This window comes from Rattus norvegicus, chromosome 7, assembly GCF_036323735.1.
Source record: "Rattus norvegicus strain BN/NHsdMcwi chromosome 7, GRCr8, whole genome shotgun sequence".
In the NCBI taxonomy this organism is placed as follows: Eukaryota; Metazoa; Chordata; class Mammalia; order Rodentia; family Muridae; genus Rattus; species Rattus norvegicus.
This window is the reverse complement of record NC_086025.1, coordinates 54,398,006-54,416,897: the sequence shown is the minus strand read 5'-3', so window position 1 is coordinate 54,416,897 and position 18,892 is coordinate 54,398,006. Positions and strand designations below refer to the sequence as shown.

General features: G+C 43.7%; 1 protein-coding gene and 1 pseudogene across 2 annotated transcripts in view; both read left to right on the top strand.

Annotated features, from left to right (window-relative positions):
- The first annotated feature begins 203 nt into the window (after window positions 1–203).
- H3f3a-ps5 (H3.3 histone A, pseudogene 5) lies at window positions 204–7,682 on the top strand (annotated as a pseudogene).
- Window positions 7,683–10,800: 3,118 nt separating this feature from the next.
- The window catches only part of Myrfl (myelin regulatory factor-like), a 116,668-nt gene continuing 108,576 nt past the window's right edge, over window positions 10,801–18,892 (top strand). For both annotated transcript variants that reach the window (XM_063264422.1, XM_063264421.1), the window contains exon 1: window positions 10,801–11,075. In XM_063264422.1, the coding sequence (XP_063120492.1) occupies window positions 11,030–11,075 (46 nt within the window). In that variant the 5' untranslated portion in view covers window positions 10,801–11,029. The remainder of the gene's footprint in view (window positions 11,076–18,892) is intronic.

Below are 18,892 nucleotides of genomic sequence, written 5' to 3'. Positions count from 1 at the left end.
AGCGACGGCAACAGAGAGCAACAATGAACAAGACCGAGTAAGATACGGGATAGCATGGACTACAGATGCTGTGAGATGCTCAATTCTGGGAAGAGTCAAGGTGGATTCAAATGTGTACGCACAAAGCTTGGGGCAGGGACTACAATAGAAGAATGGGGGGTGAAGAAAATGCCAGTGTTTATACAAAATATATTTGTATGAAAATACGTATGTTTGTATGATTAGTAGTCTGGATAGATACTAAGAAAGTCTTAATCCCTTGTAATGCTACACCTGCACCCAGTCTTCAGGGCAGCATGACTGGGTATGGGGAAGATCCATATCCATGGGTGGCAGTAGGGCCACGGTGATAGATTTCAATGATGAACAACTCAACAAGCCTCTGGGGTCATCTTCCTGACTCCTCCCAGGCAGGCGCTAACCCTGTACGGCTCCAATCCTCTCACTTGATCGGCTGTGCTGTGAGGCTCATAAGGGATGTGCCCAGAGGGCTTTGAGAGTCCCACTACCTAGGGTACATTGATCCAACCTCCTCAATGACTAGCCTTCCAAAAGGCAGTTGTATCTACTGCCACATTCTCTGTATGCATCATGTAAGGTCCTAAGAGACCGGAGAGTTGCAGCTGTCCTTGACAGGCACCTGCACTTCCGAGGTGAGGAGTGAGGCACCCCTGCAGCTGGAAGTTGCCTCATTCATTCTTCAGAGTGTTATCTGGAAATCCACCATGCTCTCCCTGGGACGAGCAAGCAGTAATTCTAACCCGAGTCGCATCAGGTTTACACACAGCGAAATATCCAGAAGGTGAGCCTCTGCAGAATATTCTCCAAAAAATCTTGAAGCTACTGATGTTGCATACACCTAAAATTCACTTATATTGGAGGGAAAACTTGATAGGATGATTCTTTTTCACTGCCCAATCACAGGCCTTGCCTTATCTTATGCCTGCCCTCACCTGCATATAGCCATCAATCCACAAACGGCTGTGTAGGAAAAAGCAGAATCGATCAGATAAGGGGGAAAGTGGAAGCAGCAAGAGAAGTCATCCATGCCACTTGGGACAACTGAGGTTTAAATCAGAAGGTAGGGTGTGGTACAGAACTCTGAGAAATTTAAAAAGAAGTGGATGGAAGAGAACAAATGGGGAAAAGTCTATGGGAAACAGCCATCAGACTACCACAACACAGCCAGTAGGTGACTACCACGACAAGATCATCCAGTTCTTGGGGAAGGCTGAACATGGTGTGGAGAAAAATGAGGATGCTGGAGGAGAACCACACAGTTACCAGGAGGCTGACCCAGGGAGTGAGTGGCAAAAAAAAACAAACAAACAAACAAACAAACAAACAAACAAACAACGGACTATCTCCGTCTCCAGAGAAGCTTGGCCACATGTAGCCTCTGCAGCTAAGCCACGAGGGTTTGAGTTAACACGTGGGAGAACTGTTTAGGAGAAAACTGACAGCATTCATCATTGGACGTAACCCGACCTTAAACTTTTAAAAGGGAGCATTGGAGGGAGAAGTCACTATGACATAACTCTACAAAGACAAACAGAGGGGAAGAGGAGATAAAGTAAGTGACCATGCCTGATATCCTATCCCACTCCCCAAGTAGGAGGCAGGAGGATAGAGAATGCAGAGGCATCCTTAGCTACGTAGCAAGTTCAAAGCCAGTATGGACTTCAAGACCCCTTTTTAGATGGAAATATTAGGAAATTTTTAAATTCTAAGCATCAAATAACAAAACATCCAGATTGCTAAGCCTAAGAAGAGATTACGTAGTAATGGTTTGGATCAGTGGTTCTCAATCTCTGGGTCACAACCTCTTTGGGGTTGTGCTGGTTTGAATATGTATGGCCCAGGGAGCGGCAGTATTTGGAGGTGTGGCCTTGGTGGAGTAGGTGTGGCCTTGGTGGAGGAAGCTGTCTTCTAGCAGCCTTCAGATGAAGATGTAGACCTCTCAGCTCCTCCTGCTCCAGGCCTGCCTGGATGCTGCCATGCTCCCACCTTGCTGATAATAGACTGAATCTCTGAACCTGTAAGTCAGCCCCAATTAAATGTCCTTATAAGAGTTGCCTCAGTCATGGTGTCTGTTCACAGCAGTAAAACCTTAACTACAGCTCAACTGACCCTCTCACCGGTTGCCTAAGATCATCAGAAAACAGGTACTTTTTTTTTTATAACAAAATTTATATCATGATGTATAACAGTGTTATGAATTAGCAACAAAACCTTTGTGGTTTGGAGTCACCACAACATGAGGAATTATAGTAAAGGGTCACAGCACTAGGAAGGTTGAGAACCACTGATTTAGAGTGAGCAAAGTAACTGAATAAATTTACAGACCATAAGATTATGAAGTGAAGCAAGGGAATCTGTAAAACCAACACAGGATGCATGGACAACAGAAGAGTCAACTGAAAAAATGGACAAAGTAGGCAAACATTTAAGGCAAGTTTATTATGGAGGAAAAGAAAGCATAACCAATGTTGGGAGTGGAAACTTGCCATTACAGATTCTGCATATACTCCCAGATAACACATGCCAGTTAATATGAAAATTCAAGCAGTTCCAGGAAAAAACATTGATCAAGAAGAAATAAAACCGTACTAGTCTTATTAAGTGAAATGGTTAAAATTTTCCTCATAAAGTTTTAAGAACAAATAGCTTCACCAAACTAAGAATGGATTATTCTAATATGCAAATTTATGTAGATAAATAATTTAGCATGTCCCCTACAGCTAAACCAGTGCTGTCTTTATAGTAACACTAGATAGAACCTATATGAGGGACAAAATCATGTGTGTCTTTTATAGCCATGAACCTAACACACTGACCAAACAGAACTCATGTCGGGAATGCAACAGAAGAGCATATTAGAAAATTGATCCCCTTCACTGTAGAGTAAATATAAAAAGCCAGTTGATCAACAGATGCAGAGAAGTGATAAAAATGGATACCTGCTGATAATAACTCAGCCGTCTCTAAGTAAGAGAGTGCTTCCAACATGATAAGGATCTCTGAAAGTCCAGTAATCACCATTCTTGGGAGAGGAAGGGGAGATACAACTTTAACCAACAAGACAAAGGGCTGGAGAGGAAGGCACCCACCACAGAGGACCTCACACAAGGCCCCAACCCTAGGTGAAGAACTATAGGCAGTTGATGACTACTGAGAGCAGGAGGATCCATCTTCCCCGGGGTTGTGCTCTCTAATTGATTTTCCAACATCAAGTGGTCAGCCCCCAAACACATCCACAAAAAGACAACATTGGATCAACTCAGCAGGTTGTGTTGATATACTTACATGCATGTTTGTACTTAACAAAAATTAAAGTCTATGAAAGGGGACAGAGGGATGGAGGAGGAAATGACATAAATACAGTACCATAATATAAAATTCTCCAACATCTAAGCACCCACATTGAGTAGCTCATACCTGCCTGTAATTCTAGCTCTAGGGAACCTTCTTCTGGGCTCTGTGGACACCTGCATTCATGTGCACATACCCACACTGTCACATACATAGCATAAATAAAAAGCTAAAATTCTTTAAATCAAGACAAAGATAATAACTTTCTTCAAGTTTAAATCTGACATAGTAATAGAAGTGTTACCACAACACAAGGAGAGAACAAAAAAAGCCTAATTATTGGAAAGGAGATAGACTAAAAAGAGTTTTGTAGGTTATGCGGTTGTCCAATCCAATTAAGAAGTCCACCATCAGATTATTAGACCTTCATTGAGCAGTTTACTAAAATTAATAGAAAAATTAATATATAATTGTGAATTTGAATGTTTGCTAGTTTTGTTTGCAAATGATGATAAAACTTAAAAGACAGAGACATGTAACACTCATGACCAGAGAAACAAAAACTTAAGTGACCTTACTAAATGAAAAGTAGGCAGTATTCCTCCTGGATTTGACAATCTGGTTATAAATAAATGTGCCCAAGTAAATGATACGAGCATGCCAAAGTGCCAACAGAAAAGACAGAAGGAGGGTCTTCAGATCCTATCGACAAGGCAGAATATTAATGTTTTACTGCAGAAATGGACAAACTAGCCAGAGAAACAAAAATACACAGCTCTGTAGGAGACTTGTGTACATAAACTTCATATTGACACAGTAGGCAAGCTATATAGACCAGCAATTCTCAACCAACCTAATGCCATGACCCTTCAATACGGTTCTTAATGCTGTGGTGACGCCCAGCTATGAACTATTTCACTGTTACCTCATAATCATAATTTTGCTGCTGTTATGAATCATAATGCAAAATCTGGTGTGCAGTATATCCATACACAACCCTGGGGGTTGTGTTCCACAGGTTGAGAGCCATTCCTATAGATGACTAGTAGAAGTATCTGTGAAATCAGACCAACAAAAACCCATGTGATGGCTTACATATGCTTGGCCCAGGGAGCGGCACTATTAGAAGGTGTGGCCTTGTTGCGAAGTGTGCCACTGTGGGAGTGGGCTTGGAGACCCTCCTCCTAGCTGCCTGGGGATGCTCAGTCTGTCCCTGGCTTCCTTCGGGTGAAGATGTAGAACTCAGCTCCTCCTGCACCATGCCTGCCTGGATGCTGCCATGCTCCCGCCTTGCTGATAATGGACTGAACCTTGAACCTGTAAGCTGGCCCCAATTAAATGGTGTCCTTTATAAGACTTGCATTGGTCATGGTGTCTGTTCACAGTAATAAGACCCTAACTAAGACAACAGGGAAATAAGAAATTAAAATGTTTTCAACACACACAATGTAAATATCTTGAACCTTAAGACCTCTGATGTAGAAAATACATATTTTTAAACTATATCTTGAAATATCTTCTTATTTTCAGAATTTAAATTTGAGGCAGAAAGATTTCCTGTAAGGTAATTTTAAAATAAAATTGGCTGTGTTATAAATTCTTACTTTAGAACTTTTGTCCACCAAAGTATGGGAAGACATTTTTTAGCATCATGCAAGTATTTAAAGTTGAGACTGGAAGTTCATGCCTATTAAGCTAATTACGCAGGAAGCTAAGGCAGGAGGATTTTAAGTTTGAGGGAGGTTTGGGAAGTGATTAGTTGGAGGAAGTATAACACAAGGGGCAGGCTTTCAGGATGTACTCATCTTCCAAGTTCATTTTCTGTAGGGATAATCTCTTGTGCACTATGAGGAAGCATCACCTGTCAATCAAAAGCTGATGGCCTATTAGCAAAAGGCAGGAACTAGAAGGTGGGAGTTACTTCCGGTAGAGAGATTATGGTGCTCTAGGAGCTAGTCAGGCATCGAAGATTCACTACCCAGACTCAGAGGAAGTTGGGTATGAAACAGAGGAGAAGAACCAGCCATGTAGCTGAACTCAGAATAAATTCAATAACAAGAGCTGAAGAACCAGCCTAGTTTATGGCCTAGGCGTTTATTCATAAATAAATAAATAATCCACCAAGTCGTTATTCGGGATCTGGGGCGTGGGTGGAAAAGCCCGTGATTACAGTTCTCTGCTTTTTTTTCATGGTTAAAGATGTAAGCACTCAGCTTCTGTCTCTTCCTACCGTGCCTCCTACCTGCCCCTGCTCTGCCGCAATGGGCTCTGGTTCCTCTGCAACCACAGCCGAAATAAATTCTTCTTTAAACTGTCCTGGTAATGGTATTTTGTAGTAGTTTATAGAGAGATAGCTGAGCGATAGGGTGCTGTCAAGCATGTACAAGGCCCCAGGTTCTACAACAACGCAGCAGGCAAGCTAACAGAAAGCTAGGTGAAAGGCCAGAATGTCTTGGTTTGTGTTTTCCAAGTTAGAAGCTCACAAATGAGAGTAAGCGTCAAAAAGTTTCATTCTCGATCAGAGAAACAAGACCACGGTGACATATTTAAATATATTAAACCTGCAAGAATGAAGTAAAATCCAGTTCTGAAGATTTTAATCAATATGACCGGTCTTATTGCTGCTGTGTTAATCGATATATCTACTGTGTGAAGCCATTCATTCGAAAGTCAAATATTTGAAACAAAGTAAGTTATTTGAGAAAAACAAATATTTCAGTTTTCTCTCCTATATGAAGTTGAGATTTAAAAGTTGGGGGTGGGGTGGGGGTTGTGCAAAGGGAGTAGGAAGACAAGCCAAGAACATGTGCCCGGAAACGTGATCATGAGACCCCCCCCCCTTTTTTTTTTCTTTTTACAATGAATATATGGCAATAAATTTAAAGGTAGGGAAACTGAAATGTTAAGTATTTGCATATCCGCGAATAGATAATTTCACTTTCATTTTTTTTAAAGACATAGTATCTCACTATGTAACCCAGGCTAGTTTGGGACTCACTTATATCCCAGGCTGGTCTTTAACTCATAGCAATTTAAAACCACAAGATAGTAATATGGTTCAGGTTGTGGTCACTTGTCGATGTGGGAGAACTCAGGTGAGACAGACATACCAGTACAAGTCACTTTCAGTGTTTTGGCATGTTCCTCACTCAGGTTTATAGATCCTCATTTGTTGATGCCGCTCTCTAACGACAGTGCTGCCTCTCTCTTGCTGAGCTCCAGCCGAAGGAGAAGGCGGGTAATTAAGGAGGTGCCCATAGCATGGCTCATACAAAGCAGACTGCCCGCAAATCCACCGGTGGTAAGGCACCCAGGAAACAACTGACTACAAAAGCCGCTCGCAAGAGTGCGCCCTCTATTGGAGGGGTGAAGAAACCTCATCATTACAGGCCTGAGAAATCAGACGCTATCAGAAGTTCACTGAACCTCTGATTCGCAAGCTCCCCTTTCAGCATCTGGTGCGAGAAATGGCTCAGGACTTCAAAACAGACCTGCGCTTCCAGAGTGCAGCGATTGGTGCTTTGCAGAAGGCAAGTGAGGCCTATCTGATTGGCCTTTTTGAAGATACCAACCTGTGTGCTAGCCATGCCAAACGTGTAACAATTATGCCAAAAGACATCCAGCTAGCACGCCGCATACTAGGAGAACGTGTTTAAGAGTCCACTAGGAGGGGAAACATTTCATTCTCAAAAACCAAGTTTTTTTTTCCTCTTCTTCCTTTTATCAGTAGTTCTGAATGTTAGATATTTTTTGCATGGGATCAAAGGTACCTAAGTATATAATTGTGAGTGGAAACATAGGGGACAGAATCAGGTATTGGCAGTTTCTCCACGTTCATTTGTGGGTGAATTTTTTAATATAAATGCAAGATGTAAAGCATTAATGCAAGCAAAATGTTTCAGTGAACACATTTCAACAGTTCAACTTTATAACAATTATAAATAAACCTGTTAAAAAGTTCTGGACAATGCCAGCATTTGGATTTTTTTTTAAAATAAGTAAATTTCTTATTGACAGCAACTAAATGGTGTTTGTAGCATTTTATCATACAGTAGATTCCATCCATTCACTATACTTTTCTAACGGAGTTGTCCTACATGCAAGTACATGTTTTTAATGTTGTCTGTCTTCTGTGCTGTTCCTGTAAATTTGCTATTAAAATACATTAAGCTAAAAAAATATGTGCAGGAAATAAAGAACAAGAAGCTCTCATGGACTATTGGGGCCACGGTAGGAAACACGTGCACACGCGTTCCATCACCAAACCCCAAAAGGCTGAACAGTTCTGTGGAATTGTTTCCAGTTTTTTTTTTTCTCTTTTTTCAGCTGACAACGTGAAGGAAGCTGTGTGCTTGTTACAGGAAATCAAAAATATCTCCTATAAGTTCAAGTTAACGGGGGTGGGGGCAGGGGTGGGATTAATGTGTCAATTTTTGCTCAGGGTGATGGTTCTGACAAATTTAGTCACTTTTCTGATTCTACTGTGCCACACTGCCCCTCCCTATCCCTGCGACACCAAGCTTAAGGGGTGCCAAAGGTTTGGTGTATTTTGACCCATTTACAGCATCTCAACTGACATTTACCAGCATTCTAATGGAGCTGTCTCTCCAAGTTGGATGTAATTATATCAGTTTCTAAACAGAAACAGAAACCACCAGTGTCACGTGCATATGCATATGGTGGAGTTCCATTTAAAATCGATTACCCTCCTCCGGGCCTTTCCCAGTGTGTCTCACAGGCTCTGCAGCTGTGCTCTCTCCCCTCACGCAATTGCTCTTGCTTTTAAAGACAAGGTCATTATCTAAGTCTGCTCTGCGGCACCTTGATAGATTCTTCCACATGAAACTAATTATCGTCTTTCTGTGTTCTCCTGGACTGGTTCCCCAGGAGAACACAGAAGTAGTTATAGTTAGGGGTGGTTTTCTCATTCCTGTGATTTGAGCTTGCAGGGAGCAAAGAACATTATTTATTTGTCTTTTAACATTTGTTTTTAAGCAAGCACACAGCATCACAGAAGTCAAGTGAAAAAAGTAGAAAATTCCTTCGATTAAAAAATGTAAGGACAGGGCTGGAGAGATGGCTCAGCAGTTAAAAGCACTGACTGCTCTTCCAGAGGTCCTGAGTTCAAATCCTAGCAACCACATGGTGGCTCACAACCATCTGTAATGGGATCTGATCCCTCTTCTGGTGTATCTGAAGACATCAATGATGTACCCACAAACATGAAATAAATAAATAAATCTTAAAAACAAAACAAAATGGAAGGACATTCTTTTTAGACCTGGGGCTCAATGTGACTTTAAACTCCCTGAACTTCCCTAAAATCATTTGCTTATTTCCAATAAATTCTCTCTCTCTCTCTCTCTCTCTCTCTCTCTGTGTGTGTGTGTGTGTGTGTGTGTGTGTGTGTGTGTGTGAGAGAGAGAGAGAGAGAGAGAGAGAGAGAGAGAGGTAATTGGTTAGAAATACTTAAAATTAACCAGGCATAGTGGCCCACACCTTTAATCCCAGCATTCAGGAGGCAGAGTCAGGTGGATCTCTGAGTTCAAGCCAGTCTGGTCTACAGAGTGAGTCCCAGGACAGCCAGGGCTACACAGAGATACCTTGTCTCAAAAAGCAAAAAACAAACAAACAAAACAAAAAGCCAAGCAACAACAAAAAACAATTAAATTTATGTGTGGGTATGTTGCTGACATGCGTGTCTGTGCACCACTTTTGTGTCTAGTTCCTATGTAAACGTGAAAGGGGTATGTGCCCTAGTTCCAGGGTCTAGTCCTAGGATCCTCTGCAACCACAGCTAGGTACAGATGGTTCTTAACTGCCATGTGGGCGCTGGGAATCAAACCTGGGTTCTCTGCAAGAGCAGCCAGTGGTTTGAACCACTGAGCCATCTCTCCAGTCCCTATTTGTGTGCGATTTTAAAATACATGTTAGAAATATCCTACATCAGCTATACCAATCCTGATAGTGAAACAAGAGGCAAGTTCACAAGGCACATTCTATAAGACAGTAGACTGGTTAGACACAAACATCAAAATCACAAAGGAGCAATTAGTGGAAGCGGCAAGGGGACTGTTCTGTCCATTAACTAACCAACTAACTAACTAACTAACTAACTAATACTAATGCAATACTCTGGATAGAACCCAGGGCCTCATGCACACTAAGCCAGCACTCTACCAACAGAATGAGCGGGGCGTGGCATCCTCAGCCCCGCTCTATGTTTTACAAAGCTGTAACAAAGACCATTCAGGAAGACTTAATGAATGCTTGACTGGCAAACCAGAAGTCATATAGCAGCAATTTCAGGAATGGGAGAAACTATACAATATAATAATATGAAATTGATGTTATTTTTTTAGTAGAAATTGTTTGTGACATGAGCAAACAGTTACTTTATGGGGACTTACTGATTTATTTTTAGGTGACATGTCAAGATGTCAGTGACAGTCTCTTAATATGGCTCAGCCTAAGAGAAACTGTTTATCTACTAAAAAAGGAAAAACGAAGCACATGAAGGTAATAACTAATACATCTGGATGAAATGTATATGGGTATTTTGTGGAAGTGCTCTTCCAGGTTTTTTGCTAGGCTCAGGATGGTTTTCAGAATAATCAGTGGAGTGAAAAGAGGGAGGTTGGGGCAAATGACAGTTTACCTTCCAACTATGTTCTTAGGCGATTACTAAACAAACTAGCTAAACAGCGAAAGCAGTTTTTGTTTAGTTCTGTCTCAAGATTGTGAGGTTAAAAAATAGTTTTAAATGTTCTACGTCGAGAACCCAGTGCAGAGGGACTTTCGTAATTAGTCTACATCTAAAGTTTATAGGTTTCGAAGCGAGGGTGGGGTAGAGTGGGGTGTGGTGGCTCACACCTTTATTACTCAGCACTCAGGAGTCAGAGGCAGGAGGATCTCTTTGAGCTCAAGGGTAGTCTGGTCTATGGACTGAGTTCCAGGACAGCCAGGGCTACAGAGATACGGTGTGTGTGTGTGTGTGTGTGTGTGTGTGTGTGTGTGTGTGTGCATGTGTGTGTGTGCATGTGTGTGTGTGTGCATGTGTGTGTGTGTGTGCATGTGTGTGCGTGTCTGTGTGTGTGCGTGTGCGCGAGTGTATTTTGAAGAAGTCGTCTAAGTACTGAGGAAAATGTAATTTTGCATGTTACATTTAAAAAGGTTGAACAAATTTTAACTTTTTATCCTAACAAAGCCTTTAAAGTAACTCAGCCTTTTGGGCCGCCTCCGACACCGATTTCATTGATGTGCCCCCTTTCTGAGGTTAAGGAAAAGTAGCTATCTTTTTTTTCTTCCGGTGGTTGACTGGATCTGCTGATGGAGGTGGGGATGGGAGAACCACTGGTGCAAAGAGCCCACAGGAGATAAGGCTCGGCGTTTATTGCCCATTTATGTAATTACATGTGTCACCAAGGGCAAAGGTCCTTAAGACAAAGCCCACTGGGCAAAGTAGAAGCAGTCCCTGAACCAAGAGAGATTTGTCACTACTTCCTATGTGGCTGCACGTCCTTTTGCTTTACAGTCATCTTTGAGAACTTAGCCATCTCTCCCGGCTTGAGCGGATGGCCGAAGAAATGCTTCAAGTCAATAAAAAGACGATGGAGGCTTTCCGGGAGTATTCCTAGACTTTGGGTCCCAAGGACAACGCTCCCTGAGGTCTGGCAGCCCCTGTTTGAAGAGGAGGCAGCCACAGAACCAGAGCAGCATGGACGTCCTGGATGAAAACGAGGCTCTGCAGCAGTTCTTTGAAGGTAAGGCCCGCTGGGCGCCATGGTTTCTTCCCGGAGCTGCGTCTCCGCTCACTTTCACTCTCTGTTCCGCAGAGTCCACTTATGCTTTGCCCCTGGAAGATCGCTATCAGATAACTCCTGAGTTGGAAGGGCAGGCTGGGGAAATGGTTTTTAAACCAGAGGATTCCGCCTTACCTAGGTTCTTCATTAAGAGTCAAGTGAGCCCTTGTCTTGTCACCTGTCTACATGTATTAGGGCCCATTCCTTCTGTCCTTTATAAAAACGCCAGATCTGTCTTCTCTCTGAAATGACTAAATACCATGTAACAAAAAAGTAAGGCTTTAATTAAAACGTCTTAGTGGACTTTAGCATAACTACCTTCAAATCAGCCTGAAACAGCGAAGGGACACCCGCTTCCTGCTCCCACCTTTCTGTTTGTTCATAACGCTTCTAAAAACCTTGTGGCTTGACGGTCCTTTGCTTTGGTAGTTGAACTTCTCTTCTCCCTGATGAAAATGATTGACAGTGGCATTGTTACTCCACATCGTCATTCCCTCCTCAACATCCAACATGGCGGTGCAGTTGTTCACATCTCACAGAGAAGATACTCTTACAGTAACAAGTTAGGAAGACCTTGGTTGGCCCTGTTGCCCCGTTTGATATATAGTTGAGAACTTCAATTAGCCAGGCTCAGACTTTGTCTGGAAGAGAAATGTGGCCAGGTTTTTACACGGCCCAGGGGTTTTCATGAAGGTGAATGAGGGTGGTGCAGGGTGCACTCGCTCAAGGACAGTTAGTAGCATGCTCAAAAAAGTGACTCTGGCCTTGAGTTTAGTGAAGATTGAAAAGAAGTAAGGCCCAACAGACGCTGCGCACTAAGAAGGCACGTCATACCAAAGGCACTTTAAGACTCCGGGTCACAGCCAAAAGGAATGGGTACGATGAGGTCATCTCTATGGTTTAGATTTTGCCGGAAGTGGCAGGAAAGTCAAATGAAGCCGTGAGAGTCACTGTGTTCCTTTGATCCTGCATTCGGGCCCCCAGAGTCCTGCCTGCAACTGAGGCCAGGGTTGACACCATGCACCCGGGTCCTGCTTGGTGTGTGCCCCACACACTAATGCAACACCGTTCTCCTGATGTTTTCTAGGGTCACATCTTATGTGACAGTTGCCAGGACACTTTTCTTTTGAAAGAGAAACCACCATTCATCTTGTAGACAGACACAGAAAGATTCTGTCTCCTTTTACTACTGAGGAAACCTGGTCTCTGGCCTTTGTTTTTTCTGAAAGGCTTTTAGACTCTCACCATTCACCTGCTGTCCCCATAGAGAGCTCTAGGGTACTGTTTCTATAAATCTCTTCTGGAGTTACTGGGATATGTATTCCACACGGTATATACTTATACTTATCATCATCATCACCACCACCACCACCACCACCACCACCATCATCATCATCACTATCCTTCAGTTTCCTTTTTAGCCTCAAACTAAACTGCGCAACCTCTTTGATGGGGAAGGATCCCATTTTCCATGCACAGCCTTTTTTTTTTTTCTGAGCGTGTAAGTAGGAAAAATGCTAAATACTGGGGAAACAGAGGCACAAGCCCAGACAACTACAGCTAGCTGCCAATTAAAAAAAAAAAAATTCCTTCCGCTATTTACAAACACCGAGTGCCTATTTAAGCCATGTCTACTCCACCTCTTTAGGTGGAACTTGCAGGCTGTTGAATGAAACTGGTCCCTTAGATTTTAATACTATCCTTTCCCTAAAACTTAAAGAATAAAAAGCTTCTTTAGAACAAAGTCGGCAAAACTGGATGTGGTGTAGTGGGTGTATATGTGTGTGTGTTGGGGGATCTGCTGCAACCATATTCCTATTTGTTTCTCCCTGTTTGGAATCAAGTGTCATTTTGCATGTAATTTCACTGGTTACAAGTGAAGTGGGACTTAGACATGATTAGTCACTGAATGCATGTGTCATACTCACCCATTTTTAAAACGTGACTAAAAATTGTTTTGGGGGAGGGATTTAATAGCCTGAAAATCTCCCCTCTTTTTCTTTCCCCTCCACTTTTGATAAAACGGTATCAAATCATTCCATCGTAGTACTATTTAATATGCAAAGTATAATTTCTAAAGATTTAGTTTTAGTGTATGTGTATGTGTGAGTGCTTGCTTACACATATGTATGTAATGGCAGCAAGTATCCTTAACCACTGACCCAAAATGTGTGTGTGTGTGTGTGTGTGTGTGTGTGTGTGTGTGTGTTTATTTAATCAAGGTCTAAAAAACCAGTAAAACTCTTGGCAAACCGTCGTACATTTGAAAGCAATCTTTCTCCCTTCCATGGAGTCTTTGTCCTATATAAGACATTTTCCCGTATAAGGATTTTGATGTTAAAGAATTGAAGTTGATAGTATACTTTTGTATTTTAAAGCTTTGCCAGTCGAAGTTTATGCTGATGCTGGTTTTTGTTTTAAACTAGAATACCAAAATCCAGCTTCCCTGCACGTCTGTGGTGGGGGTTTTTAGAACCCCAGACTGTGCAAGGACAGAGTCTCTCAGGAATGGCCTCTCTAGAAAGCTATCAACAAAGCTCTGAATGGTTTCTGTTTCTGTTTCCCCGGGCAGCCATTATCACAAGAGGGCAGTACAGATGCGGGGAAGGCAGAACTAGCTGCTGTGGAAGCAGTTCTCAGCCTATGGGTCAGCCCTGGGCGTGTGTGTGTCCAGCAACTCTTTCGTAGGGGTCACCTAAGGCTCTCAGAAAACACAGATATTTGTATCACAGTTCATAAAACAGCAGCAAAAACTTACAGTTTATGAAGTAGCCATGAAAATAATGTCGTGGTTGGGGGAGGGGTCAGCACAGCATAAGGAACTGTATTAAAGGGTCGCAGTGTTAGGAAGGTTGAGAACCACTGTGCTATATACAAGTTGCTTGAGAACACAAGGTTTAGGAAAACACAGATGGCTCTGGAGCAGTAAAATAACGGGCAAATTTCCTAGAGTACTCGAGAAAGGCTCCGAGGATGGTGAGGTAGTTCTGCTGAGTAGAGGAGAGAGAAAGCTTGCAACATGCTGACACCGTGCACTGTACAGCGGTTGCTCCCTAATATTTACGAAAAGAATGAAAGAACGGTGCAAGCCCCTATTCCCGTCAACCAGCCTTGTTGAATTGCAGCTCTGTTTGAGGCACTCAACAGAGCCAAATGCAGGGAAAGAAGAAAGAATTGCCCAGTGGCAGAACGGCCCAGTGAATGGGCCAGAGAAAGCAGAGACAAAGACCAACCATTGGTGGGAAGATTCAGATTCCACTATTATGAGACAGACACAGGTACAAGTTGCCTAAAGTGGACCTTGTATATTATTTCTCCAAAGTGAAATACTGACTCTGATGGGCTGATGCTCCTGACTTTTCAAGGGAAGGATCAGAAGCCAGGAACAGCCAAGTGCAATGTTCAGGACAGACTGCCCACTGCTGGAGCTGGTCCTGGGGTAGACAGGGCAGACTGCCCATTGCTGGAGCTGGTCCTGGGGTAGATATTCCCACAGGCAAGGAGTACCTTGCTAGTCTATTGATTGATTGTCTTTCACACTGGGATCGCCACTTCCTGTCTCAAACAATCAGCACCCTTCTTCTCGCTTTCTTCTGTCTCAGCAGAATCTGGGCTCGTGGAGAAAGAGCAAATGGCAAGTGCCCCAAGACCATGTCCCACTTCTAGAAGGTCATGAGCTCAGAGGGCTTTCGCTGCCCGACCCAGTGGGTCAGAAAGTTACCTTCATTAAGGGCAGACTTGATTCACCTCTGCGGCTAGGATTTTAGACAGCATCGCCTCCAGTGTAAAGTTACTCTTATAGACGTGGGAGCTTGTTTTATCTGCACCACAGCTGTGTGGAGACAGCGTACACTTTCCAGGAGATGGGACAAGAAAAAGCCCATGACAGAAAGAACCAGCCAGATCATGCAAGTGATTTAGGCTTTCTGCAAGCTTCTGTCTGGTGTGGGCAGTTGGTTAGAAACCACGTGGTCTTGGCATGAGCCATGCAGAGAACACACCTCCTCTCCTCTTTCATGCTGGGATCCCTAAAGTGAAGGCGATTTCCAGTTTAAATGGAGGTATTAAGAGATCAGTTTAAAGTGTGGCATCAAGAGATCAGCTCAGACCTCGGCCACCTGCATGTACTTCATTTGAAACCCATTAGGCTTGCCAGTGTCTTCCCCCAGATAAACCCTCCCAAGAGACGGTTTTCATAAGTCGCCTTGGCATTACTGGTGCCATCTTTCCAACTCTGAGGTAAGCCTGGTTTCTGGCAGACTCCCCTGTGTCTTGGAACCTAAGTGTTCAATACACAGGCACTAACATAGAGGTAACCAGAAGGGAGGTTAGTCTATGGTCTCTTTATTCAGTACACTGTCCCACGTGTTTTTGTTTTGGCTTGGGTTTAGGTTTTACGAATAATACTTTGTTAGGTAGCCCAGATTGGCATCAAACTATAAATCCTCCTGCCTCAGCTCCCTAAGCATTGGAATTTCAGGCCTGTCTCACCAAATTTGTCCTTTCGTATGTTTTAAACGAGCAAACCAGCACCACCGACACAGGATTATATCGCTTTACTCTTTAGCACTAAACTTCCTTATGGACTGCAGAGAGAACAACTCGTATCGTCAGGTATTTCCTGCTGATGTGCAGCAGACGGCCACAAGCCAGGACCTCGAGTCCACATCTTCCCAGCCAATAAGGTTCATTAGAACACATCCAGTCACGTCCACGCTGCCTACCGAGGCTTTGGTGCTGTGGTGGCAGACTCGAGTGGTGACCCCTACGGACCATAAAACCTAAACCATTTACCATCTGACTCTGTACAGGAAATGTTTGCCAACCCCTAGTCTCAAGCCCAATTAGCAATAATGGTTGTTATTTATTGAGCCTTTTCGTGCTGCGTGTGGGACGGTAGTTGAGACCATGGACTTTGAGTCGTTCGTCCCAGCTGTGAATCGTGTGGTTTTGCAATGTGCTATTTCTAGGTCTAGGGTTGAGTGGACCTCTCTGTCCTTATGTTTCCCTATTTGTAAAGAAAAGGTGATTATATTATCTCTGTTTGTGGTTGTTTTGTTCTTTAATGGTGCCTGGTGCAGAGAGGTCAGTAGTCTTGGCTTATTTCTAGTGTTAACATTTTATTTGCTCACAGAGGTTCCGGGTATCTCTCCTTCTCCCTTGTGCAACTTAATCCTGAAGCTAATACCTTGCTTAAGAGTCATCCAGATAGCAAGTGCAAGGTGTGCCTTGCAAGCCTGGTAACCGAGTTCAGATCTCTTAAACCCACACTAAAAAGAAGTAGGTTGTTGTGTCATGTGTCTGTAATCCATAGGGATAGGGGACCAACACAGAAGGATTAGCCAGAAGCTGGTGGCCAGCCAGTCTAGAGTAGGCAGCATGGCAGTAAAGCAATGAGAGACTCTGCCTAAGAAAAAGGGAACGAACTCTGTAAATGTTGACCTCTGACCCCCACACCTATGCCAGATGCCGGAGAGTGCCAGGGCACAAATCATTACTGATTTCTCTCTTTGTTTATTGAGCCAGTCAGTTGGGGGGAAATGTGTGTTTCTTAGGACCCCATTGTATTCATGTCAAGCAGAGACCTTGTCCTAATGGGCTGGCTTTTCTAAGCTAAAAAGAAGCTAAGGAAACAAATAAAAATGACAAAGACCTGCCTGGTATGGTGTGTTGCCAACAAAGCCGGAGTGGACGCCTGTGGTCTGGGCTGCTGCCTGAAGCCATGCTAAGATCTGTGAGTGACAGTGAGCTAGCCCTGCCCCTCGCTGGCCCACAGCTCTGTGGTATAGGTTTTTGTGTATGTGTGGGAGAGCTAGCCCCCTTATTGTCCCAGGTCTTGGCTGCTGGCTGCTGGCTCAATGACTCGTCTTCCTTTGGGGCACTGGCCACTAGGAATTTTACCATGTTCCAGTGTATATATGGACCATGCAAAATGGACTTGGGTTTTTGGGGGGAGGGTGGGGTTGGGAGGAAGGTAATGGGGGATGGAATGCAGACGTGGGAAATCTGGGAGGTGAGCATGATCAGAGCACAAATGTAAGATTCCCAAACAATTACAACAACAAAAATGACTAACTCCAGTTCTAGGAGATCCCACACCCTCTTCTGTCTGCAGCGGTCACCAGACAAGCTTGGGATGTATACACCTATGTGCACACAAAACTTTAAAAATGTCTTCAAAAGACAACAAGAAGATTCATCGATCACAAAAGCAAAAGATAACGTTAAGCCCAGAGGCCAGTATGGGGGCCATGATGGAGGGAGGGAGAGTGGATCACTTGGGTTACAGCAATCAAGAAAGGCCTCTGAAGAGACCGTACCTGAGGGGCCTGACGTGGGAGGAGATCGTCTCAGGCAACGAGAAGCAGTACAGAGTCACCAAGCTGAGAAAGCTTTGGGGCCCCATGGGGATGAGGAGAGGAGGAGGTGGTTGGCCTGTAGCAAGTGCCAATGGGTGCATTAGAGGTCAGGCTCTCATTTTTATGTCACGGAAAACTCGTGGACAGTGTCAAGCAGGACAGAAGGACTTTCAAATGGATAGGGTGTGATAGGAAGGAAGACAGGCTGTCTGGAAAGAATGATGCCATGTGTGAGAGTCAGAAGACATACATGGTGGTGTGATTGATTTAGAGGTGGAAAAGGAAAGAAAGTACAGGTGTGTGTGTGTGTGTGTGTGTGTGTGTGTGTGTCTGTGTGTGTGTGTGTGTGTGTCTGTGTGTGTCTGTGTGTGTGTGTCTGTGTGTCTCTGTGTGTGTGTGTCTGTGTGTCTCTGTGTGTGTGTGTCTGTGTGTGTGTGTGTGCGTGTCTCTGTGTGTGTGTGTGTCTGTGTGTGTGTGTGTGCCTCTGTGTGTGTGTGTCTGTGTGTGTGTGTCTGTGTGTCTCTCTGTGTGTATGTGTATTGGGGACATCTTGACATTTCAGAAAGCATTGAGATGACCAAATAGAAGCAATGGTGAGGTAGTTAGCTAACTGAGTCTGAATCCCAAGGAAGGGCGAGGGCTGCTTTTGAGAGTCTGGGAGTCACCAGCTTAACAGTGATGCCTACAGCTTTTGAGATTGGATCAGATCACGGAGAAGGTAAAATAGATAGAAAAGAGCAACAATGAGGGCATGGGTATCCCAGTGAGAGTGGTTTGCAAAGTGGAGAGAGGGGTGGGGGGAGCATGAGGTTAAGATAGGAAACAGTGTTTGAAAAGGATCAGATAATGGACCATTCATATAATTACTTAGATAAAAGATGGTTGCCTATGACCTTTCAAGTGGCTTCCATGGGGCGTAGTTAGGGTTTTACTGCTGTGAACAGACACCATGACCAAGGCAACTCTTTTAAGGACAACATTTAATTGGGGCTGACTTATAGGCTCAGAGGTTCAGTCCATTATCATCAAGGTGGGAACATGGCAGCATCCAGGCAGGCATGGTGCAGGAGGAGCTGAGAGCCCTACATCTTCATCTGAAGGCTGCTAGTGGAAGACTGACTTCCAGGCAGCTAGAGTGAGAGTCTTAAAGACCACACCCACAGTGACACACCTACTCCAACAGGGCCACACCTCCTTCAACAAGGCTATACCAAAATAGTGCCACTCCCTGGGCCGAGCATATACAAATCATCACAGGGGAGAAGTCAGTCAATGGGGTTGAAAGAGAGTAGATGAGGGGCTGGAATTGATAACACTTTGGGGGACGTTCACTGTGGAGTAGGAACCAAGAAATGTGTCAGTAACTAGAGGTGTGCAGAGGGAGAGAAATATAATTGGAGAGTTGGTCTGGTTTTGATT